Genomic DNA, 26,604 nt, shown 5'->3' on the forward strand with positions numbered 1-26,604 from the left:
TATCATATTTTATCATATCATCATACATTCCATTACAATCCCTAATATTTTGAAAATAGAAGTCCAAAAACATAAATTTAGAAAGGAATGACATTAATAATAGCAATGCCTTAATAAAATGTTTCCATATTCATTATCTCATTTGATGTTCACTACAGTGCTCTGAGGGTGAGGGGACTGATCCTGTTGTCCTCATTTTACAAATATGAGAAAAAGAGACATGAAAAGATGTATGTTGGCTCATTAAGTTCCCTGCTTAACATATAGTATGGTAAAATAGAGGAGCTAGCATTTGACCCTTTTTTAAACCTCAAACAAAAGGTTTCAAGTTGGAACCTTTTATTACTTGGTAGTATTATGACAAAATCACTTGACTTGTGAGTTTTTATGATTTTATTTGAGAAATTATCTAAGGGTATCCTTTAATTGTGTTGATGCACGTGGTTCAATAGGGTACCCCAAGGAACAATGACAAATGTGGTTACTAAATTCTCAAAAGCTGCTCTGGGGTTGAGCAAGCTTCTTGTTTTAATAATACTTGGTTTTGTTTCTTAGAATAACTCTGAAATATGGTTATGGTTTCTGCTGCATCTGATACATAGGCGTAATACATAGACAAAACAAAAGAGAAAGGTAGGAGAGAGGAAGGAAACCAAGCTCTCAAATTACCTGGCTATTAAAGACTGTTATCATTCCTTTCTGAGAAGCTGTTATTAGTAAATCCAATTGAGGAATCTTGACAATGCACTTAATCACATCCCGTCTTCTACTCCCTGTGAATGGCACACACTCATTTCAGCTCCTAGCAGTAAAGACCCTAAAAGTCACTTGTTAAGAGTTTCAATCATAAAAGAAAAAGGAAACAACCAATGTTAAGGCTCTAGTTACTTTAAAACTAAAGTAGAATAAAATTTAAAAAAAAAAAAAGAGCAACTATTGCTTTTTAATTATCCTTAGAGATACTAATCTGACTTTTTAATGTTTTCCAACTAAATGTGGTCCATGACTTCCCATAGAAGTTAAGATCACAACCTAGCCCCACCTCCACGTGCATATTTCAGAGAATGAGTTTTCCAAATGTCTTTTAGAATTATTTCTATTTTAAGATCTTCACATTCAAGATTTCTTTCTTCAAACTGTTACCATATGATTTACACAGAATGAAATTCTAATACCACCTCAGGCTTTTCAGTACAAAAAAATGAAACTGCCTTAATACTGTTTTAGGCTTTTTTTTAAAATGCATTTTGGAGAAAACACTTTCGTGTTTCTTTGCCTATATGCTGAATGATAAAGCTGCACATATTGAGCTTCTTCCCAGGATGATTTAAATCAAGTTTTTATCATTGCAAATGTTTAGAGAGGAAAAGCAAGGGAACAAATTTCATACTCCAGTATTATCCGCCTAACCCACACATTCTCAACAGAGAAAATATTTTCCCCAAAAGGCTACAAATTAGTTCTTGATGGGCCAAGGCATGTGAACAACTCTTACTCTCTGTGTCAAAGTTTGGATATATATACAGTGCATAGGCAGAGACACAGTATCTGAGGTACTAAAATGTCTGAAGTTTGGGGGAATGAGGTTGAGAGGGAGCTGGGGATGAAAGGGGCCTGCAATTAGGAAAAAAGCTCCAAAAGACTCCTTGGAGGGATCAATATGAAAAAAAAAAACAAAAAACTTGAGAATATTTTATGCCAAGCCACCATCATGTTTTCTGCTTCCATTCCTTCCCCACGATAGACCACTTTAACCACAGAAGCCAGAACATTTGCTGACGTGTAACTCAGGCCGGGCCCTCTCACAGCTTTTTGTCTCAGAAGTCTTCAGTGTGGCCACAAGGCCCTGGACGTCAGGGCCCTCACGGCTGTGGCTGCGCTAACCTCCCCCTTCCACTATTCTCCCTCCCCCACCACTCCACTCCAGCTTGAAGTATCTGCTTTACTCTCAAGTCTCCTCCAGGGCTTTCCCAAGTACCCTGTTTAAAGTCCCAACTCATGTTCGCATGTCTAAACCAACTTCCTCCCACGCTCCTGCTTTATTTTCCTCCACAATCTGCTCACTTCATTATTTTTTGCTATAGTGCTTAATATACTTGCTTTTTAAAAAAAGTGTCTGTCTCTTCCCCCATTAGAATGTAGATTCCATGAGGTCAGGCATTTATGATTGCTTGTTCACCGCTGTGTCCCCAGCACTTAGAAAGTCACCTAGTTCACAAAATTGTTTAGCCACTAAGTCATGTCCAGCTCTTTTGCAACCCTATGGACTGTAGCCCGCCAGGCTCCTCTGTCCATGGAATTCTCCAGGCAGGAATACTGGAGTGGGTTGCCATTTCCTTCTCCAGGGGATCTTCCCGACCCAGGGATCGAACCCGCGTCTTCTCAATTGGCAGGCAGATTCTTTACCACTGAGCCACTAGGGAAGCCTGGCTTACAAAGTAGACCTTAACAAATATTTGTTGAGAGAATAAACAAGTTACGGAACTCAAGGGCCATCTATAAAGATGCTTTTGAAATTTTAATTTAGGAGGCCAGAAACACATCTCCCCTGGTCACTAGCCACTCCTCAATAAGTGATGACAACTGCATCACCGCTGCTCCCTGGCCTCTGTTCTTTGATGATAGTTCCCATGGAGAAGCCCAGAGTTTAGGCTCTGGTGAGGTCTATAGTTGGGCTAAGGAAGGGTCAAAAGTCAGGGTGGGTTTTGTTCACAAAGGACTGAAATAAGTTCAGGGTTTTTTTTTCTTTCTTTCTTTTTTAAATAATACCAGATTTGATCTAGACTATGCCCTTCATTTCAGAATTTAAGATGAAATGCTTGAGGACAAAGACAGATTCTGGAGGTTTCTTTTCCACATCCTGGACTTCTCCCTCCCTGGAGGGAAGAAAAGAAAGAAAACCCATGGCTTCGATAGTGGACAGGGAAATGAGTTCATGGGACCCAAGATCAAATTTTAAAGCAAATGACATATCTAAACTGGAGACCTCAAACTGAGCTAACACTCCTCTGTTATTGACCCAGATTCACAGTTTGCAAGGTGTAAGGCTAACCTCCATAAGATAATCAAGGGTGGGAGCTTGGGAAAAAGTTCTAAGAAGTGAAAACTTGAAAATTCAATTTTAAGAATATATATATTTTTAAATGTGATTGATCCATTTGGTACTGGAGCACACATTATTGAGGTGACATTGTAGAGAGATTTAACTTGAGATCTGAACCATTTCTGAAAAATGTGAATTTTCCCTCCTTATATTCCCTACTTAGTATCCTTCAGAGCAATGATAATATTTCCAACTCAATTGCAAGTTTCTTCTGATACTGCATTTGAAACTGTCACTTCCCTCTCTTGTTATAAATTACTGAAAAAGTAAATAAGATGGAAAGTGTTTCAATGGAAATGTATTCCCACTATTTATTTTTGAGAAAATATTAAAACCCACATTAATTGTTAGGGAAATTAAATTATCACCTGAAATTATGACTCGCTGTTTTCTAGAAACGAGGAAAACCAAATTTTCTTCATCCATTTGGCTAATAAGAGAATCTTCTTCAGAAGAAAAGTAGCCAAAGATCTGAAATTCCAAACAACACAGGTAAACACGCACAGTATCTCAGAAATGGCTGTAGAGTAAGAGATTTAATGTCGGTTGAATCTGAAGGCTTACTTCGAATTAACAATCAACATATTGCTTTATAAATATGAAGTTCTGGTGTAAATATCAGAAGGTGGTTTGATATTATTCAGCATACTGCAAACTGATGGGCATGAGTTTTGAGTAGTTATAGATTTTTCTCGCCAATGGATAAACTGATGTTCCAGGCTGATGTCCTTGCTCAGACTGATATTTCACTTAGGAGATGGCACTTGTTTGGAAATCAAATCAGTCTTTATCCGACAGTTCTCAATGCTCAACTGAGAACCCTGATGCTGAATTTGGCCACTCTCAAATAACTATTCCTACCCATTTCCATAAGTCTTCCTGAGAAAGACTTTTCATTTCTTTATTGGGGGCGGGGGCGGGGGGGGCGGCTTTCCCTGGTGGCTCAGGCAATTAAGAATCTGCCTGCAGTTCAGGAAACCTGAGTTTGATCCCTGGGTCATGAAGATCCGCTGGAGAAGGGAATGGTTACCCATTCCAGTATTCTTGCTGGAGAATTCCATGGACAGAGGAGCCTGGAGGGCTACAGTCTATGGAGTCGCAAAGAGTTGAACACAATTGAGAAACTAACACTTTCACTCACTTTGGAATTTTACTGTTCCAAATCCTACCCTCCAGGAATTGCATTAATCAATTACTATGAAAAGAATATCTTAAAGAAGTAAAGTTCTTTTTATTTGTGAATAAATTGTCAGATTGTGTAATTCCAAGGAATTTGAAACATAAGATAGCTATTTTTTCAGTTGTCTTATGATAAGCAGAAATAAAGTTCTTAGAAGTTAATGGCACACTGTATTTCTCATAAACTTGAGACTAGTTGGCCTTGTTAGTAAATGAGCAAAATGAGCTTCTGAAACTCAAGTGTGGATATGAACCACCGAATCTTACTCGAGTGCAGTTCTGACTTGCAGGCCTGGGAGCGCACTTTTCTAAGAAGCTGCCCGTGAGGGACCAACTATATATCAGTCTGTTATAATAGCATTTGTTTATTTTGATGTAAATAATGACTTAGCATTATGTGTTTACATGTCCTTCCATCAGTTGTTTCACAAATGTTACTACTTCCTCCTTTACATTCTCCCACATCCAAACCTCACAGCATCTATCAACTGCCTTAATAATTTCCTACAATTAGGTTTTATTCCTTGGGAAGACCAAGATTATCAAAGACTCTTTTGTATTTTTCCATTTTTCTTCACATCAGCAGAAACAATATTCATTAAAAGGTTAATAAATTTATCACTTTTCAGAAAATGCTGCTAACTTTCCATGAGTACAGAACATTCTGCATGAAGCATCTAATTCCCTTTGAAGGATTGAGAGCATGCGGAAAGGAAGTCCCGAGGTCCTCATGTCCTTGCTAACTGTCAGGTGGGGCTGCCCCTACCTTTGAGAGGCCTCTTTTCAGTCCTACGACTTGGGCCCCTGCATCTCAGCACCAGCAATGGTGTGTCAAATCCTTCACACTTAGAACCTTCCTCCACTTTCTTCTTCCGTTTTTAAGGACTCCTGTGATTACATTGGGTTCACCCAGATAATCCAGGATAGTTTATTTTAAGGTAACTAGTCATCGTAATTGCATCTGCAAAGTCCCTTCACAGCAGTACCTAAATTACGTTGATGTTTTATTGGATGACCACAGGACAAGAATCTTGGGGCAGGTGGCTGGCATGGGGGGCATCTTTAGCATTCTGCCTATCACATCTTCTTTTTATAAATGCAATTCAATACAATAAGCTATTTGTGCAAAATACAACACAAATATCAAAACATTAGCAGGCTATTTAACTTCAGATAGTCGTGTGAGATAATTATCAGATAATAATGTGAAATGACAATAGGAATGAATATTTGTGTTAATATCCTCTTTGCAAGTTCTAAACTGTCCTGAGCACCTTTGCTGCTTGCCCGGTCAGTACACTAGCCATGCAATCTGTCATATATGTGGTTTACAGTCACATCTATGATAGGTGCCATCCTATAGGACATCTGCTCTTATGAAAATGATACCTTTTGCTATTTTTTTTTTACCTTTTGCTATTTTTAAGCTTAGTGACACAATATTGCAATGCTTATCATAAGCAATTTCCAAAGAACACTAAAAACATCAAATTATTAACATTTATTGAGAAAAAATTTGAGATATTATACCATATAAAGACCTTTCAAAGAGATGCCTCTTTAGCTGTCTTTGTTATTACACTTTGAACAAAAAGGTTTATAAAAAATGTTTTTAAATAGCAGAAAACATCTCCTTTCTTGTGATGGGCTATAGCCTCAAGAATCTCAGAATTTCTCTTTCAAAAGTTTAAATTTCACTCCAGTAACCAGTGGGACATTTTAGAGAATTTTATGACTATTGATGATGCTTTAGAGTATTAATTTTCTTTTAACTCTGTTATTTAAAGGGCTTGCTACATTCATTAAGTGATCTATCTTTTTTAACTATACTTTTTTTCCCTGATTACCTAAGGGACACATGTTCAATGTAGAATATTTGGAGAAAATAAAAAGCAGATAAATGAAAATAAAAACCAGTATGCAACTCATTTTTAAACCTATCCTGGACCATTCTTTTCACATTTTTGAAGTTAGCATATAGTTTTAGGTGTATAGTATTTTTGTTGCTTAGTCACTAAGTAATGTCCAACTCTTTTGTGATCCCATGGACTGTGTAGCCTGCCAGGCTCCTCTGTATATGGGCAAGAATACCGGCCCATATTCTCCAGGCAAGAATACCGGAATAGCTTGCCATTTCCTTCTCCAGGGGATCTTTCTGACCCAGGGAGGGTTCAGTGAACCCGTGTCACCTGCTTGGCCGGTAGACTCTTTACCACTGAGCTTCCTGGGAAGATTTAAAGTAGCTCAATTTAAGTTTACTTTGGGGGAACACAGTCATGGACATCCCAGATGTCTATCTGCTGGGATGGCTATTCTTTGAGTTAACTGGATGTGCTCTTAGAAAGAACATGCTTGTGAATTGCTCCCTGGAAATTTAGAATAACATACTATTGCAGGAAAAGAAGATTGTATCTTCTTTTGAATCTTCTAGTGACTGGCTTTATCAATTTAAGACAATCACATTTCTTTACATCTCTTTACATTTAATTTCCCTCACTATAAACTAAAAACACAGGTCTAGATGATATTTTAGTTGAGTCCTAAAGTTTTATTACTCTATAAACATCCATTTTTTCCAAATACATTTGTATCTAAAACCTAGAGAAATAAAATGTACCTTTTTGTGGCATTGCTAATACAAAGAGATTTTGGGGGTTGGAAAAAATTATTTTCTATTTATTTTTTGTAAGATGGCTCTAGTAGCACTTAGTTTTCTTTACCTTCACTCAAAACAATTGTGTTATGCTTCAACCAAAAGACACAATCTGGATGAATGGATACAAAACAAGACCCACAGATATGCTGTCTAGAAGAAATCCACTTCAGACCTAAAGACATATATAAACTGAAAGTGAAAGGATGGAAAAATATATTCCATGCAAAAGGGAAGCAAAAGAAAGTTGGAATAGCAGTCCTCATGTCAGACAAAATAGATCTTAAAATAAAGAAGATTATAAGAGATAAGGAAAGATACTACATAATGATCAAGGGATCAATTGAAGAGGAAGACACAATTATTGTAAATATCTATGCATCCAACATAGGAACACCTCAATACATAAGACAAACACTAACAGACATAAAGGGAGAAATTGACAGTAACACAAAAATAGTAGGAGACTTTAACATTCTACTCACACCAATGGACAGATCATCAAAACAGAAAATTAATAAGGAAACACAAGTCTTAAATGATACATTAGATGAGATGGATCTCATTGATATCTTTAGGACATTCCATCCAAATGCAGAAGAATACACCTTCTTCTCAAGTGCACATGGAATATTCTCCAGGATAGACCACATATTGGGTCACAAATCATAACCTCAGTAAATTTAAGAAAATTGAAGTCATATCAAGCATCTTCTCTGATCACAATGCTATGAGACTAGATCTCAATTACAACAAAAAAAAACTGTAAGAAACACAAACACATGGAGATTAAACAGCACGTTTCTAAATAACCAACAGGTTACTGAAGAAACCAAAAGGGAAATAAAAAATTTTCTAGAAACAAATGACAGTGAAAACACAATTCAAAATCTATGGGATGCAGCAAAAGCAATTCTAAGAGGGAAATTTAGAGCAATACAATCCTACTTCAAGAAACAAGAAAAGCATTGAATAGACAACCTAACTTTACACCTAAAACAACTGGAAAAAGAACAGAAAATCCCCCAAAGTAGTAGAAGGAAATAAATCATAAAGATCCTAGAAGAAATAAATGAAAAAGGAATGAAAGAAACAATAGTAAAAATTAATAAAAGTAAAATCTTGTTCTTTGAGAAGATAAACAAAATTGACAAGCCTTTAGCCAGACTCATCAAGGAAAAAAAAGAGAAGAATCAAATCAACAAAATTGTAAATGAAAAAGGAGAGGTTACAACAAACAATGCAGAAATACAAAAGATTATAAGAGACTATTATGAACAACTATATGGCAATAAAATGGATAACCTAGAAGAAATGGACAGATTCTCAGAAAAGTTAAATCTTCCACAACTGAACCAGGAAGGAATAGAAATTATGAACAACCCAATTACAAGCACTGAAATGGAAGCTGTGATCAAAAATCTCCCAAAAAACAAAAGCCCAGGACCAGATGGCTTCACAGGAGAATTCTATCAAACATTTAGAGAAGAGCTAATGCCCATCCTTCTAAAACTCTTTCCAAAAATTGCAGAGGGAGTAACACTTCCAAACTCATTCCACAAGGCCACCATTGCCCTGATACTGAAACCAGACAAAGACAACACACAAAAAGAAAACTGCAGGCCAATATCACTGATAAACATAGATGCAAAAATCCTTAACAAAATTTTAGCAAAGAGGATTCAGCAACAAATCAAAAAGCTCATACACCATGATCAAGTTGAGTTTATTCCAGAAATGCAAGGATTCAATATATGCAAATCAATCAATGTGATACCCCATACTAACAAATTGAAAGATAAAAACCATATGACAATCTGACTATTCAGGAAAAGACTTTGACAAAATTCAGCGCCCATTTAAGATTAAAACACTTCAAAAAAGGAACCTACCTCAACATAGTAAAGACCATATATGATAAGCCTACAGAAAACATTATTCTCAATGGTGAAAAACTGAAAGCATTCCCCCTAAGATCAGGAGCAAGACAAGGGTGTCCACTTCCACCACTATTATTCAAGATAGTTCTGGAAGTCCTAGCTACAGCAATCAGAGAAGAAAAAGAAATAAAAGGAATCCAGAAGAGAAAAGAAGAAGTAAAGCTCTCACTGTCTGCAGATGACATGATACTGTACATAGAAAAAGCTAAAGATAGTATCAGAAAATTACTAGAGCTAATCAATGAATTTAGCAAAGTTGCAGGATACAAAATCAATACACAGAAATCACTTGCATTTCTATATACTGACAATGAAAAATTAGAAAGAGAAATTAAGGACTCAATCCCATTCACCATTGCAACAAAATGAATTAAATACCTAGGAATAAATTTACCTAAGGAGACAAAAGAACTGTACACAGAAAATTATAAGACACATAAAAGAAATCAAAGACAACATAAACAGATGGAGAGATATTCCATGTTCCTGGGTAGAAAGAATCAATATTGTGAAAATGACTATACTACCAAATGCAATCTACATATTCAATGTGATCCCTATGATATTACCAAAGGCATTTTTCACAGAACTAGAACAAAAAATTTCACAATTTACATGGAAACACAAAAGACTCTGAATAGCCAAAGCAGTCCTGAGAAAGAAGAATGGAGCTGGAGGAATCAACCTTCCTGACTTCAAATTATACTGCAAAGCTACAGTCATCAAGACAGTATGGTACTGGCACAAAAACAGAAGTATAGATGAATGAAACAAGATAGAAAGGCAAGAAATAAACCCACACACCTATGGATACCTTATTTTTGACAAAGGAGGCAAGAATATACAATGGGGCAAAGACAGCCTCTTCAGTAAATGGTTCTGGGAAAACTGGACAGATACATGTAAAAGAATGAAATTAGAACACTTCCTAACACCATACACAATGATAAACTCAAAATGGATTAAAGACCTAAATTTAGAACCAGAAACTATAAAACTCTTAGTGGAAAACATAGGCAGAACACTCGATGACATAAATCAAAGCAAGATCCTCTATGACCCATCTCCCAGAGTAATGGAAATAAAAAAAAAGTAAACAAGTAGGACCTGATTAAGCTTGAACAATTTTGCACAGCAAAGGAAACTATAAACAAGGTGAAAAGACAACCCTCAGAATGGGAGAAAATAAATGAAATAAATGAAACAACTGACAAAGGATTAATTTCCAAAATATACAAGCAGCTCATACAACTCAATGCCAGAAAAACAAACAATCCAGTCAAAAAGTGGGGGAAAGATGTAAACAGACACTTCTCCAAAGAAGACATACAGATGGTTAACAAAGACATGAAAAGATAGATGTGTTCCATTCATCTATCATGTTCCATTCATGCTCATTAATAGAGAAATGCAAATCAAAACTACAATGAGATTGTCACCTCACACCAGTCACAATGGCCATCATCAAAAAGTCTACAAACAATAAATGCTAGAGAGGGTGTGGAGAAAAGGGAACGCTCTTGCACTGTTGGTGGGAATGTAAATTGATATAGGCACTATGGAAGACAGCATGGAGATTCTTTTAAAAAAAAAAAAACTAAGAATAAAAATGAATAAATAAATAAATAAACTAAGAATAAAACCACCATATGATGCAGCAATCCCACTCCTAGGCATATACCCTGAGGAAACCAAAATTGAAAAAGACACATGTATCCCATTGTTCATTGCAGCGCTATTTACAGTAGCCAGAACATGGAAGCAACCTAGATGTCCATTGACAGATGAATGGATAAAGAAGTTGTTGCATATATACACAATGGAATATTACTCAGCCATAAAAAGGAACACATTTGAGTCAGTTCTAATGAGGTGGATGAATCTAGAGCCTATTATACAGAGTGAAGTATGTCAGAAAGAGAAAGATAAATATTGTATACTAACACATATATATGGAATCTAGAAAGATGGTACTGAAGAATTTATTTGAGGGCAGCAATAGAGAAACAGACATAAAGAACAGCCTTATGGACGTGGGGAGAGGGGAGGATAGGGTGAGATGTATGGAAAGAGTAACATGGAAACTTACATTACTGCTGTAAAATAGATAGCCAACGGGAATTTGCTGTATGGCTCAGGAAACTCAAACAGGGACTTTGAATCAACCTAGAAGGGTGGGATGGGGAGGGAGATGGGAGGGAGGTTGAAGAGGGAGGGGATTTATGTATACCTATGACTGATTCATGTTGAGGTTTGACAGAAAACTACAAAATTCTGTAAAGCAATTATCCTTCAATAAAAAAATAAATTTAAAAAATGAGAACAAAAAACACTAGGGATGTGAAACAGTGTTTAGCAATAATAATTATACTGGGAAAATATATACATGAAATATGAATTTTTTCCTCAAACAATTTATGGTCTCCCAAAGTATATCCATCATTGCAATCTTTCACAGCACTGATGTACTTGAAAGAGGACATGGTAAGGCTGGAGGGCTGGACCAGCTCATGACAAGTCTTGTGACCCAAGTAAAGAGCTTGAAATTGACTCTGTCAAAGGTGAGGAACCAATGAAAGTTTTAGTTAGGCTGAGAATCTAGAATAATCACAGAGGTATGAATGAGATTTACAGCAAGAGTGCAGATAGAAAGACCAGTTTAGATGTCATCTTGAAGGTCCAGGTGAAAGGGTGATGGCTTGAACTACAGCCGAGGCAGCAGGGTGGAGAAGAAAAGATGGATTTCACTCTAGTCCTTGAGTTTTGTTGACTGCTTAGCTGTGGGACAAGGGAGAAATTAATGGCTCCTTTATTTCTATGATTGTGCCTCCAGGCAAGATGACGAAAATTAAATGAAGAGAAGGTGTTTCCAACGTAGACATAAGTGTTGTTAATAACAAGCAGTGTACATTCCTCATATTTGGTCTTGAATGGTAAGTATCCATTTCATGTCTTCTCTTTGACCTTTGACTCATTTTACTTTAATTTTGTAACTAACATCTGTTTGTATGACTCTAATAAAAGTAACTATTAAAGTTGGTATCACACAGCCCAGAAACAATAAAAAAGTTACTTATGTCTCCACATAAGTAATGTATTCCCTTTCATTCATAATTGAAATCTCCATTTCTAAAATCTATGACATTAAGTATTCTTAATTATTAGTTTATAGATATTTTGTTTGCTGCATTTTAAAAAATTCTCACTTCCTTTTCCCCTAAGTTTTGTCAGTTTGGTTGTAGTACTGTGAGCCCTTCAGAAAGCAAGAAATGACAAAAATCAAATTTATGGGGGTGATGTTATTAGTCATGATATTATATCATAACTCTATCATATGAAGGGGATTTTTTATCATGGCCATATTTAATTTTAAAATGAGTTTTATTTGGTAATCAGCTATTCTCAGTCTGTTATAGCTGGAATATAGACTTTTGTCTCATGTGGAAGCTGAAATAAGTTTTACCAAATACTCATTTCCATGTTTTGAAATTGAGCTGGTGGGAGCATTATGCAGACACCAGCTAATTATAAAGGAAGTGGTTTTACCCTAATAGGGAAAAATAAGGTGGTAAAATCAACAAAGTATTCAGGAAATTTAAAGAAGTTTGTTAGCTAGACTGTTGTGAAATATTTGTATGTGCATAATATACAAAATGCATTCAAGGCAGTTTTAAGTGTGCAATGAACTTTAAGAACTTGACTATGATAAATTGGATTTTTTCAAAATGTAAAAAAAAACCAATCTTGATTGTCACAGCTGTCATATCGGCATGCATTTTTTAAAAAACTTATCAAATTAGTGAATTTTTATGTAACCATTTTTAATATTGAATAAAGAAAAAAGCAACATTTTGGCATATTTTGCATCATTATTTCAAGAAATGTTAAAACATAGTTGCAATGCAAAAAAAAGAAAAAAGCTTGTCCTCTGTATGGAGAAGGTGCTGTGACTGATAAAACAAGTCAAAAGTGGTTTGCGAAGTTTCATGCTGGAGGTTTCACACTAGACAGTACTCTGTGGTCAGGTAGAGTGGTTGATGGCAATCCAGTCAAGACACTCACTGAGAACAATCAGTGTTATACCACGCAGGAGATAGCCAATACAATCAAAACATCCAAATCGAGCATTGAAAGTCACTTGCACCAGCCTGGTTATGTTAATCACTTTGATGTTTCGGTTCCACATAAGTTACATGTACAAAACCTTCTTGACCATATTTCCACATGCAATTCTCTACTTAAACGTGATGAAAACTTCCCATTTTTAAAAAAAAACAATTATGACAGGCAATGAAAGGTGGATACTGTATAATAATATGGAATATAAAAGATCATTGGGCAAGCAAAATGACACCAACCACACCAAAGGCCGGTCTTTGTTCAAAGAAGGTGATGTAGTATATATGGTGAGACTGGAAGGAACTCCTCTATTATGAGCTTCTTCCAGAAAACCAAAGGATTAATTCCAACAAGTACCACTTACAGTTAGACCAACTTAAAACAGCACTCAATGGAAAGTGTCAGGAATTAGTCAACAGAAAGTACATAATCTTCCATCAGGATAATACAAAACCTCATGTTTCTTTGATGACCTAGCAAAAACTGTTATAGCTTGGCTGGTTAGTTCTGATTCATCCACCATATTCACCAGACACTGCACCTTCAGATGTCTATTTATTTTAGTCTTCACAAAATTCTCTTAATGGAAAAAGTTTCAATTCCCCTGAAGACTGGAAAAGGCACCTGGAAAAGTTCTTTGCTCAAAAAGGTGAGACGTTTTGGGAAGACGGAATTACAAAGTTGCCTGAAAAATTGCTGAAGGCAATGGACCAAAGCATTGAATACATTGTTCAATAAGGTTCTTGGTGAAAAATGAAAAATGTGTCATTTATTTTTATTTAAAAAACCAAAGGAGCTTTTTGGTCCACCCAGTATATCCAGTGATCATTTTTGGATGTGAGAGTTGGACCATTATTAAGAAAGCTGAGCACCAGTCAATCGTAAAGAAAATCAGTCCTGAGTATTCATTGGAATGACTGATGCTGAAGCTGAAGCTCCAATGTTTTGGTCACCTGATGCAGCAAACTGACTCCTTAGAAAAGACCCTGATGCTGAGAAAGATTGAAGGCAGGAGAAGGGGATGACAGAGGATGAGGTGGTTGGAAGGCATCACTGATTCGATGAACATGAGTTTGAGTTGTTAGGTTAGATAAAAGGAAATTCTGCTGTTTGCAATAACATGCTGGACCTTGAGAGTATTATGCTAAGTGAAGTAAGTCAGATGCAAAGAATCAGGGTATGTGATCAGCTTGTGCTCACAATCAAAATCAGCTTGTGCTCAAATGCCCTGATTAGCTGATGTGTTGGAATCTCCATTTTCAGTTTTCTGGTTCCAATTAGTCTGGGGGTTACATGCCAGGGGCATACTGATGCAGTGAACTTCTGGTTAAAGTTGCAGTCAACCTGGTGGGTGTTTTAATGTCTGCAAAAGTTAGGTACATGCTTCATACTTAGGGTTAGGTCTTAAAAACAGAATCTGGGGTCTTTGTGATAGATCTGTTATGTTTAACTCTTTAAGCTATAGCCATAACTGCTCAAGCTATAGCTACTCTCCTGCCTGACTCTCCTGTCTTGGTTTCTGCATTTTTTACTTCCCCAAACGTTAACTGCTAGGGCCTGTCCTTTGCTGTACATGGAGAGCCTAGGGAGTCATGGTATATTTCTATAGCTGCTTTTTCCAATCAACAACAAGCAGGGACACAGAGAAGTCTGTTTTGTCCCAGACCTACTGGGAAGGTCCTGTAGGCTCTTTCTCTGTTTCAGTTTGGGAATTTTGTGTTCCTCAAAGGCTTAATAGAAATATTTTTTTGTTTGCAATTTTTCCCCCAAAATTAATTGATAAATTTATTTGTTTGACTTTGAGGATCTGAGCTATCATCTACTATTGGTTTTTAATTTTATCAAATTGGAATCAGTTGAAATATTACTTTTAGTTTTCCATATAGTCAATTTTGTGATGGCCCTATATATAATTGAGAAGATGTATCTTTGCTAAATCTTTGATTCAAAATTCTATATACACATATTTACTAGTTCCTTAAATGTGACAGTCAAATCCATTAAATCCTGTTTTTTCTTTTTCTACTATATCTACTGATTTTTCAGAGACAGCCAAATAATTTAAGAGATCATTTTGATTATTCTGTATGCAGTGTGCATTTTTTTCAATTCTAAGTTACCTCAAATCCTTTTAGATTTATAAACAAATCTATAGAATGCAGTGTTCTGTGAGTTTGAAATGAGTGAAGAATTTCCCTTCTCTTTCTTCATAGTTCACAGATTACTTTGCAATCAAATATGCTTCTATACGTTCTTCCAATAACACCAGAATGATATCTAAGGAATCAATACCATACTGATAAGAAAATGACTCAGGAAACATAAGAGCTGGTCAACCTCATTCTTCTCTTAAAAATAAGGATATACTGAAATTTATATACATTGACACTAATGAAAAAGAATATCTCATTTAGAATGTAATGAAAACCTTACCCTGTCTGCCTTACTCACTTCTAATTATGGGTAATGCCATGCCTTTAATGGGTATACGCATTGAATCATGCCACAGGCACACTGTGGTTAACCCCTATGGGGTTAACACTTTTTTTCTTTTTTTCTTGCTGAACAAGGAAAAATAATATCAGATTTCATATTACAAACAAGAAAAGTGGATACCTCACACCAGTCTATAGATGCATCTGGGTTGTTGCACAGCTTTCTATAAAAGCATTTCACATCTTGACTCTTCACTTCTGGACCAAAGAGTTCCTGTACCATCTTGTAAAACTTGTCATAATCAATTGCATCTGCATTGTAACAAAGCACAAGAACACTGTCAGATTATTCAAAGGACTATACTGCATTTTTTGTTGCTTTTTTCTATTTTCTAATTTATTTCCTGGTGGTGATGATTTAGTTGCTAAGTCATATCTGACTCTTTGTGATCCCATGGGTTGTAGTCCACCAGGCTCCTCTGTCCATGGGGATTCTCCAGGCAAGAATACTGGAGTGGGTTGCATTGCCCTCCTCCAGGGGATCTTCCCAACTCAAGGATCGAACCCATGTTTCCTGCATTGGCAGGTGGATTCTTTACCACTGAGCAACCTGGGAAGTCCAATCTATTTCCTTATTTCAACCTATTAAAACTTCTAAAGTTTAAAGATCTTTCCATGGGAACATAACTAAGCTCTTGGCTAGAATATTACGTAGTCAGAAAGAAATAATTTATTTTGGTGTTTAGTATCTCCTCCAGATTTTATTTCAATTATTTTAGAAGTCTTGTTCAGGAATACAAAGGTAAGAAAGTGAATTACTTCTTTCCTATTAGGAAGAAGTTTTACTAACAGGAGTATTTCCTCGAACTAATCTTGGGTAGACGATAAAAGTGAGCAAAGAGCATGTCTTCTTTTGTTTTGCTTTGTTTTTTTCTCACCAAAATTATTTCATTTTTTTCATTATGTCATTAGTCATCTCAGCATATTTTAACATGTGATGTAAAGTAAGGGTGTTTCATTTTGGATTCTCTAAGAAGCAGATCCCAAGACAAATGCAGAATTGCAAGAAATTTACTGGGGGTGGGGGGAACTCCCGTGAAAGAAAGAAGAATGGGGTAGGAGTATGTGATGAGAGAGCTCAGCTCATAATAAAGTTCTGATACATGTTAAGGGAAAGAGAGGTGAATTCACTCAACAAATGAAAGACAGGTCTCCACACCACCTTTCAATGGAACTCCCACAGATCCTGAGCCCTCACTTGCCCTTTAATCCTCTTAGGTCTCAGCAAAGAGATTGTTACTGGAAGTGCATGTGGTAACAACCTACCTGCAGGTTCCTTGGTTCCTAGAATTCTCCTGCCCCTACACCCTTGTAATGCATTATTTTTCACAGTTTATCCCAATCCTTTATATCCAGAGCACATTCAATAATGTTCTTCATATCTACTGTCGTTGTTTGTGTAACTTCCCTCTTTCTCTTTACCATTTGCAGTGTTCTGTAATTGTTGAAAGGCTCCAATCTGTTTTGCACTATCTCTTCTAAAACCTCTCTCCTTGAAATAATTTTTACTAATATAAATTTCCTAAAGTCTTGGGTAACATCTGATTTTTCCTGACTTTTTATCACTAACTTGCCACATGCTAGACAAAGAAAAAAAAAAAATCTGGACTCTAGCTGTATGCAGGTCAGGAAGCAACAGTTAGAACTGGACATGGAACAACAGACTGGTTCCAAATAGGAAAAGGCGTACATCAAGGCTGTACATTGTCACCCTGCTTATTTAACTTATATGCAGGGTACACCATGAGAAACGCTGGGCTGGAGGAGGCACAAGCTGGAATCAAGATTGCCGGGAGAAATATCAGTAACCTCAGATATGCAGATGACACCAACCTTATGGCAGAAAGTGAAGAGAACTAAAGAGCCTCTTGATGAAAGTGAAAGAGGAGAGTGAAAAAGTTGGCTTAAAGCTCAACATTCAGAAAACTAAGATCATGGCATCCAGTTCCATCACTACATGGCAGATATATGGGGAAACAGTGGAAACAGTGGCTGACTTTATTTTTCAGGGCTCCAAAATCACTGTGGATGGTGACTGCAGCCATGAAATTAAAAGATGCTTACTTCTTGGAAGGAAGGTTATGACCAACCTAGATAGCATATTAAAAAGCAGAGACATTACTTTGCCAACAAAGGTCCATCTAGTCAAGGCTATGGTTTTTCCAGTGGTCATGTCATGTATGGATGTGAGAGTTGGACTGTGAAGAAAGCTGAGCACTGAAGAATTGATGCTTTTGAACTGTGGTGTTGGAGAAGACTCTGGAGAGTCCCTTGGACTGCAAGAGATCCAACCAGTTCATCCTGAAGGAGATTAGTCCTGGGTGTTCATTGGAAGGACTGATATTGAAGCTGAAACTCCAGTACTTTGGCCACCTGATGCGTAGAGCTGACTCATCTGAAAAGACCCTGATGCTGGGAAAGATTGATGGCATCTTTCGATCATCACCGACTCAATGGACATGGGTTTGGGTAAACTCTGGGAGTTGGTGATGGACAGGGAGGCCTGGTGTGCTGCATTCAATGAGGTCACAAAGAGTCAGACACGACTGAGCGACTGAACTGTACTGGAACTGTTATGGCACCTCTGGGTGTATCATTTCAGTTGCTGATTCAGGATCAAGGTCTAGTGTTGTCTGCCATCTTGGTCCCATTTAATTCTAATCAGTTTATGTTGTGTCCTTGGGCTTTGTCATTCTTTCGAAAGTTGTGCCTTGCCACTTTCCCTCCTGTTACCCAACTCTCACATCCATACCTGACTACTGGAAAAACCACAGCTTTGACTAGATGGACCTTTGTCAGCAAAGTAATGTCTATGCTTTTTAATATGCTGTCTAGGTTGGTCATAACTTTTCTTCCAAAGAGCAAGTATCTTTTAATTTCATGGTTGCAGTTACCATCTGCAATGATTTTGGAACCCCCCAAACAATCTTTCACTCTTTTCATTGTTTCCCCATCTATTTGCCATGGGGTCGCAAAGAGTCGGACATGACTGAGCGACTGAACTGAACTGAGCTGAGCTTTCTTAATTATTGACTTTCTTGTGAGCCATACTAGTAATTTAATATTTCTAACTTTCTACTTTCCCACCTATTAAATGGGCATAATTATAATCACTCTGAAGAACAACTGTTGACTATTTGACACTGTAACCACACAGGTACACAACCCACACCATTGACTGAATGTTGACTTTGACAGATTTCGTAATTCACTGGGGCATAGCTATTGAGTTACAGGACAACAAGGAGTTAGACTCAAATATACATTAAGCAACATGTGTCACAGTTGAGCTAGACAGTGGTCATAGAATGGAAAACTAGGTAGCCAAGACCCCTTCTTCTGGTAGTTTATATTCTAATGGGATAAACGGAAAATCAAGTGAACAAAATATTTACAGGCTAGGACAGGCAAGACTAATTACTAGAGATGGACATTGGATTAGTGGTTATCTGCGTAACAGGGCCTGAGAGAACATTCTGGAATGGTAGGGATATTCTGTCTTGATCTAGCTGACACCTACAGGTAACTTTACATATGTCCAAATGTATTGAGATATACACTTAAGAGCAGTGCGCTTTCTGTTACATAGCTTAGTAACAATGTGAGAATCATTAAGTTGAGAGTGAGATAAATGCTCAGAAGGAAATCAATAGGGAGATGTTATATTAACAGAATTATCCTGTGCTGGTGGGTGAGGGTGGACCTGAGAGAATCCCTTTCTAAGGACAGGTAAAAAGCAACAAAGCTGAGACCCGATAAGCAAAAGGAGTCAGACATATGCTAAAGCTTGAGAAGAGCATTTTAGGTAGAGGCTGGCAAACACGAAGATGCTAAGGCAGGAAAGAGCTTGGTGCATTCTGGAAAGAAAGGTCAGTGATATGAAGTATAGTGAGGACTGGGGAAAGTTATCATGAGGTGAGATCAGAGAGGAAGAAGGACCAAGTTAGAGTTAGAAGCTTGTATTTTATTCTAACCATGATGGTGAGCTATCACTAGAACATTTGAAAGACCCTGGTTGCTATGAGGAGACAAGGATAAAAACTATAAAGTTAGTGAGGGGTTTGAGCATTTAGTGTAGGTTTCAGATGTGGAGGCTTAGGTCAAGATGATGCATTTATGCCTCTTTTCTCTGTGCGTGTGTGCTCAGTTGCTCAATCCTGTCTGACTCTTTGCCACCCCATGAACTGTAGCCTGCCAGGCTCCTCTGTCCATGGGAATTCCCAGGCAAGCATACCGGAGTGAGTTGCCGTTTCCTCTTCCGGGGGATCTTCCTGACTCAAGGATTGAACTCACATCTCCTGCATTGGCAGGTGGATTCTTTACCACTGATCCACTTGGGAAGCCCACCTATTTTGTCCACTTAATTATTAATAACAACCCCTTTCATTCTTGAAAGTGTCCTCAGCTGGATAATAAGTGGTATAGGCACTGATGGTAAATAATCTGCCTGCAATGCAGGAGACCTGGGTTCAATTCCGGGCTTGGGAAGATCCCTGGAGAAGGAAATGACAACCCACTCCCAGTATTCTTGCCTGGAGAATTCAATGAACAGAGAAGCCTGGGGGGCTACAGTCCATGGGGTCACCCAGAGTCAGACATGACTGAACAACTCAAATATACATACACACACAACCAAAGAGAGATCACTGAGATGGTGAGATATGGCTGGAAGGAGAATTGCAAAGACTTGCTAATAGCTTGTAAGTTTGGGGGACAGAATTTGTGAGTGAAGGACAGGATGCATGCTAGAGTAATGGTTGTTATTGGGAGAGTTTGCCCTACCTCTCTCATAGGCTATTTGGCAATGTCTGCAGACATTTTTGATTGTTACAATGAGGGATGAAGATGCTTCTGACATCTGGTGGGCAGAAGCCAGAGATGACACTAAATATTCTGCAGTGCATAAGATAGCCCGCCCCCAGTCCTGGCCTCACACACATACTCATAGAATACACATGCAGACAGAACAAAGAATTATCAAGCCCCAAATGTCAGTAGTATCAAGGTTGAGAAACCTTGTTCTAGAATGACACTCACATTTCTGATTTCAAAACTGAACAGACATTGGTACTATTTACCAAAACCGGCAATTGAGTAAGAGTCATATTTCTTGAGAAAAATAAACCATTCAATCTTGGTAATATTAAGTTTGAATTCATATGAGAGATCCAAATAGCTTAGCTGTTTTAAATTCATACCAACTAGTACATATAGATTTCTCATTCTAAATGCCACTGGATAAGGAATGTAAGACTTTTCTTTCCTCAAATGATTTTAAGTCTATTGGGTAATTATCAAGAAGATTTAAGAGCAATATTGCACAGATGAACTCCTACAATATACTTGATACAGTTTTTGAGGTAAACAGCGGTGCCATTAAGAAACTTCTCTCTCGTTCTCAGCTTCTTGCCTGTCTTGCTATGATGAGAGGTAGACCCGATTTGGGGCTTCCCAAGTGACTCATTGGTAAAGAGTCCACCTGCCAGAGAGGAGACACAGGTTCAATCTCTAGGGTCAGGAAGATCCCCTGGAGAAGGAAATGACAACCCACTCCAGTATTCTTGCCTGGGAATTCCCATGGACAGAGGGGCCTGGTGGGCTATAGTGTTTGGTATCTCAAAACAGTCAGACACAACTAAGCAAGTAAACAACAACAACAACAAAAATGAATATATGACAGTATTAGCAGTCTGATAAAAATTCAGATTACATTTCTCCCTTCTCAATCTTTTAGTTTAGTCCCTGTCATAAAGGTAATTTATCTAGCAGTACTTAGTTTTGATCAAATCTAATATGCATACATATACATATATAACTATAAACTACACTCACTAGTACATTACACTTTATAGTATAATGTACTATAAAAATGTATATATATATGTCTATAATATATATGTGTTCTCTCTCTCTAAACATAAATATATATATATATGTATATGTGTGTACATATAAACATATATATTAGAGAAAGAAATTTTCAGTGTGGCTTTGTAATTGCAAGCTTGTATATTTAAGCAAGGTTTATTTGTTTAGCACACATTTAAGGAGCACTTCCTGGCTTCAGACTCTGGGCTAACCCCGAGGTTACCAAGTCTTCAAAGCACTCACAGTTCAACGCTGGAAAGAAAGGGCAGGAATACACACACGTATATCAATTTCAGCAATTTAAGATCAGCAGTAAATTCCTTGAGATGGCAATAAAGTGCATCAAAATTTCTAAGGATGGCTTTGCTCAGGAAAAGTTTGGAAGTTTTTGTAAAGAAGGGATGTTGACGTTTGATTTGGATCTTGAAAAATGAGGAAGTATTCATAGACCCTCCAAAAGGGAGGAAATGTACACCACTTTGTAGGGATGACATGTGCAAAATCAGAGTCGTTAACAGTATGCCAGGTTTGGAAATGCTGAGAAGTTCATGTTAGGACAGAAGGTGCAGGCAGGGCAATTGCAAAGAGCTACAACTGGAGTAGGTTAGGGGATGATGTCAAGTCAACATATATGGATTTTAAAGGTGCTCTAATATACTAGGACTTCCCTGGTGGCTCACACGGTGAAGTGTCTGTCTACAATGTGGGAGACCTGGGTTCGATCCCTGGGTCAGGAAGATCTCCTGGAGAAGGAAAGGGCAACCCACTCCAGTATTCTTGCCTGGAAAATCCCATGGATGGAGGAGCCTAGTAGGCTACAGTCCATGGGGTCACAAAGAGTCAGACACGACTGAATGATTGAACTGAACTGAACTGAATATACTAAGAATGTAGAAATTCTAAACAGATTTTTAAAGGAAAATCTCCCAGCAGAAATATACAGAAAGGAATCACTCTTGGCAAGAAGACCACTATATAAAGAAGCTGTTATAATAACCCAAGAATGAGATGCTGTGAAATAAAGAGTCAAAATTTATACCAAGACACCTGGCTTAGGAGACTAGGTAGTTGATGTCTATGCTATAAGACTGAGAGACAATGCAAGCAAGGCTCAAGAGAAAAAGAGGCAAAGAAAGAATGAGAAGAGGAAAAAATAAGAGGACAGTGGTGTTCATAGGTGACACAGAAGAGAATTTCTAGAAGTAGTAGCAGCTAACTGTTTATGCAATGAAATGGCCAAGTAAGCTGGAAAATATAAACAAATTGTTGAATTTGGCAGGCATATTAGGTGATCGAATACCTTGGTAAGAGGATTTTTCAGCAAAGTGATGAAGGAAGCCATACTTGATTGAAAATGAAGTGGTGACACTATGGGGAAATTGAGCAGAGAAGCAAAGGAGAAACATACAAGCTTAAAAGGAAGAGAAAGTCAAGGTAAGGATTGTCGTCATAATTTTAGTTTTAGAGGACAAAACCAGTGGAAAAGGAGGCTTTTGCAGTTGTTGCAGCAAGGTAGCAACAGCTCTGGAGGGGAGGAGGCATGGAAGAAAGGACAGGTATCACTTCAGGTACTTTGGAAGTGGAAGAAAGAGAGTTTGAGAGAATTCTTATCTTTTGGCTTTGCTTTCACTTATGATGTTGGAAGCTTGACTGAGAGGAGGTGAGATCCTATTGAGGACTCAGAAAACGTGCAAGGGTTTGGAAAATCAGTTACAGAGAGAGTTAAACGGACAAGGGGACTAGGGAAACATGAAACCTAACTGAGTAGTTTAGAAAGCCCAGCCAAGTTCTCAATCATTTAACAAAAGCATATCTATTAATAAAAGGTCTGAGTCAGCTCTAACACTTAGGAATTGAGTGACCTGAACAGATGATTTTTACATATCTCTCATTTATTAACAAATAAAATGGAGCAAATAGCAATAAGGAGTCTAGCAGACTAGAGTTCAATTCAGTTCAGTCACTCAGCCCTGTCCAACTCTTTGTGACCCCATGGACTGCAGCACGCCAGGCCTCCCTGTCCATCACTAACTCCCAGAGTTTACTCAAACTCATGTCCATCCAGTCGGTGATGTCACCCAACAATCTCATCCTCTGTCATCCCCTTCTCCTCCCGCCTTCAATCTTTCCCAGCATCAGGGTCTTTTCCAATAAGTCAGTTCTTCACATCAGGTGGCCAAAGTATTGGAGCTTCAGCTTCAGCATCAGTCCTTCCAATGAAAATTCAGGACTGATTTCCTTTAGGATTGGCTAGTTTGGTCTCCTTGCTGTCTAAGGGACTTTCAAGAGTCTTCTCCAACAACACAGTTCAAAAGCATCAATTCTTTGGCACTCAGCTTTCTTTGTGGTCCAACTCTCACGTCTATACATGACTACTAGATAAAGCATGGCTTTGACTAGACATTCATGGGGTGGCAAAAGAGTTGGACATGACTTAGCAACTCAACAACAACAAAAATAGCAATGACAGTAATATTTGCCTTTTAGAATTGTTATGAGAAGTAATTAAATTGTATTTATTAAAATGATTTGTAAATTCTTAAATACTATCAACTACAAATTGGCAGTTGCCAAGGGCATTTGCCATCTGCCTTTGCTGGGATTGAATCTATGCTGCTGTAGCAGCTGACCTTTGACACTCCCCGAAGAGAGTTCAGGGTGGAGAGCAGGGGTTCCTAGGTGACACTAGTGGTACAGAACCCACTTCACAATACAGGAGTTGTAAGAGACTTGGGTTTGATCCCTGGGTCGGGAAGATCCCCTGGAGGCGGCCATGGCAACCCACTCTAGTGTTCTTGCCTGGAGAATCCCATAGACAGAGGAGTCTGGTGGGCTTTAGTCCATCGGCCGCAAAGAGTAAGACAGGACTGAAGTGACTTAGCACGCAGGCACAAGCTCCAGGAAAACTGGTGGAATAGGTTTTTAGATAGTTAGGTATTTTCAGGAACTGATTTAATGACCCCATCCCTTGCACTCTCCTCATATCTAGAAAAGTCCTAAATCCCTTAATGGTGACATCAGCTCCTTGTGACTAGCAGAAAATCTTTTGTAAGATAAGTGCTTGGTTGCATGAACTTCTATTTCACCAAAATCTCATATATTGACCTTCCCCCACTACCTCTTGGAGCAGTCTCTCAGAGGTATCTGAGGTGCTGTCTCCCAGAATGCAGTCCCCATTTTGCCCCCAATAAAATTTAACTCGCAACTCTCAGGTTGTGCATCTTTTTTAGGTCAACAAGACTATTCAAATAATACTGGTTTGGGTTTGAACACCCAAAGTCAACATTTTCACTTATTTATGGCTATGTTGTTGTCACTGTCGTTCAGTCACTCAGTCGTGTCCTTCTCTTTGCAGCCCCAGGGACTGTAGCCCAGCAGGCTCCTCTATCCATAGGATTTCCCAGGCAAAAATACTGGAGTGAGTTGCCATTTCCTACTCCGGCCTGGCATATTAAGAGGCTGGCCCAGCTGACCCTCTAGCAGTTATGTGGGCCCCACTACTTTCCTGACAACAGCAGGATTTGCTCTGTTAGAATTTTACTCTACCATTAAGCCTTACTCTTCACTGCTATCCTCAATGATCTGAAGCTACACACTACACCACTCCCCTTCAACCTTGACCGTGGAGCTATACATTCAGTTCTGTGTTGGTATCTGATTCTAGTAATCCTGGCAGATCATTGCTCACCACCATCTCCTTACCTTGGCATGCTTGAAATTATTCCAGCCTAGAGACATGAGGAGAGGCCCAGAGAGTGAATCATGGTGAGGCAGGAAACTCTGCCTTACTTAAAAAATTCTTTATGATCTTGTGATACCCTTAAGTAAAGTGATGGCAGGTGGTTCATGTGGCTTACTAATGATCAGTATGCACTAGTCACTCAAGTGGTAATGAATCTGCCTGCAATACAGGAAACCTGGGTTTGATCCCTGGGTCTAGAAGGTCCCCTGGAGAATGGAATGGCTACCCACTCCAGTATTCTTTCCTGGAGAATTCCATGGACAGAGGAGCCTGGCAGTCTGCAGTCCATGGGGTCACAAAGAATTGGACACAACTAAGTGATTAAGCATGCCTGCAATGCCCTATTGAGAGTCCCAGAGCAACCAGTAAGACGTCAAATGGTAGATTCCACAGAAGAAGCCTTAGATGTCATTTAACCCACCCCCCCCCCCACAATTTTACATTTGAAGAGCTAACATTCAGAGAAGTGAAAAGACCTTCCTCAAGTCCACTTAGCTATTCAAGGACAGAATCAGATGAGGAACTGGACACCACCCTCCCATTCAATGTCTTTGCTTTTCAGCTATGTTGCCTCTCCCTGTTACAAGAAGTAATTAAATTATATTTATTAAAGTAATTTGTAAATTATTAAATTCTATCATCTTTATGCTTGATAGTATTCCCAGTTCTAATCAACAGACCCAACTAGACTGCCCCATGTTCACTGATCTTACCTTCTTTTTGGGTAAACAAGCCGGCTCTTTCATCTCTTTTCTGGGCCGCTAGGTGTTCAACCAATCTTTCAAACCCTTTCAAGGCTGTCCTGAAACTGCTAACCTGCAGTGCAGGGTTGATATGTTTTTCCTCCTTGATATCCATAAGGACATAGGGAATCTTTTATTTCTGTCCAGAAATAACAATGTAAATTTGCCAACTTGGAAAACCTCCCAGTTGTTGCAATGCCTCCCTGCTGCCTCAATTTTTGCCCTAGGTCTCATTCCTTTGATCTTAACATCCCATACTGTGGGTAGGAGTATAGCAGGGAAAACACTGACTTAGGTCTAATGCATTTCACATAGGCAAACACTTTAGTAAAACTCCTGACCTCATAATGTTACCAGTGTCCTTCATATGGTCCTTATTGCATCATAATACCTTTGTAACATCCTCCTTCCTTCATAAAGAGGAAATAGAGATTTCTTTCTCCACAAATTTGTGTGTATGTATGTGTGGGGGGCGGGGGGGGGGGGATGTGGGGTGTGTGTATACACTGCCTAAGAGGAAAGAAAGATGGATAAAGGCCAAGTATGGAAACTGGGTATTACCTTCTCCCCCATATATCTCTTTTCACCTCATTTTGCCTTCCTCAGGATATGCCTTGGAGAGTAAAATTCACATTCATTCTTGCAGCCATATTTGATTGGATACCTGAACTTCTAAAGATGAAAATGTATTTCAGTATCTGACCTTTCTATGACAAATGAAGATAGTTTTTGAAGTCATAGAGAATAAAAATATTTTTTCTT

General features: G+C 38.1%; 1 protein-coding gene across 1 annotated transcript in view; it reads right to left on the minus strand.

Annotated features, from left to right (window-relative positions):
* The window catches only part of WDR64 (WD repeat domain 64), a 124,979-nt gene extending 99,022 nt beyond the window's left edge, over positions 1 to 25,957 (minus strand). Inside the window, exons 1-4 of the mRNA XM_065935640.1 lie at positions 25,813 to 25,957; positions 15,611 to 15,741; positions 3,472 to 3,574; positions 670 to 773 (exon numbers count right to left, since the gene is read on the minus strand). Coding sequence (XP_065791712.1) covers positions 670 to 773; positions 3,472 to 3,574; positions 15,611 to 15,741; positions 25,813 to 25,957 — 483 coding nt within the window. The remainder of the gene's footprint in view (positions 1 to 669; positions 774 to 3,471; positions 3,575 to 15,610; positions 15,742 to 25,812) is intronic.
* Between the last annotated feature and the right edge of the window lie 647 nt (positions 25,958 to 26,604).

The sequence above is a fragment of the Muntiacus reevesi genome, chromosome 5 (assembly GCF_963930625.1).
Source record: "Muntiacus reevesi chromosome 5, mMunRee1.1, whole genome shotgun sequence".
In the NCBI taxonomy this organism is placed as follows: Eukaryota; Metazoa; Chordata; class Mammalia; order Artiodactyla; family Cervidae; genus Muntiacus; species Muntiacus reevesi.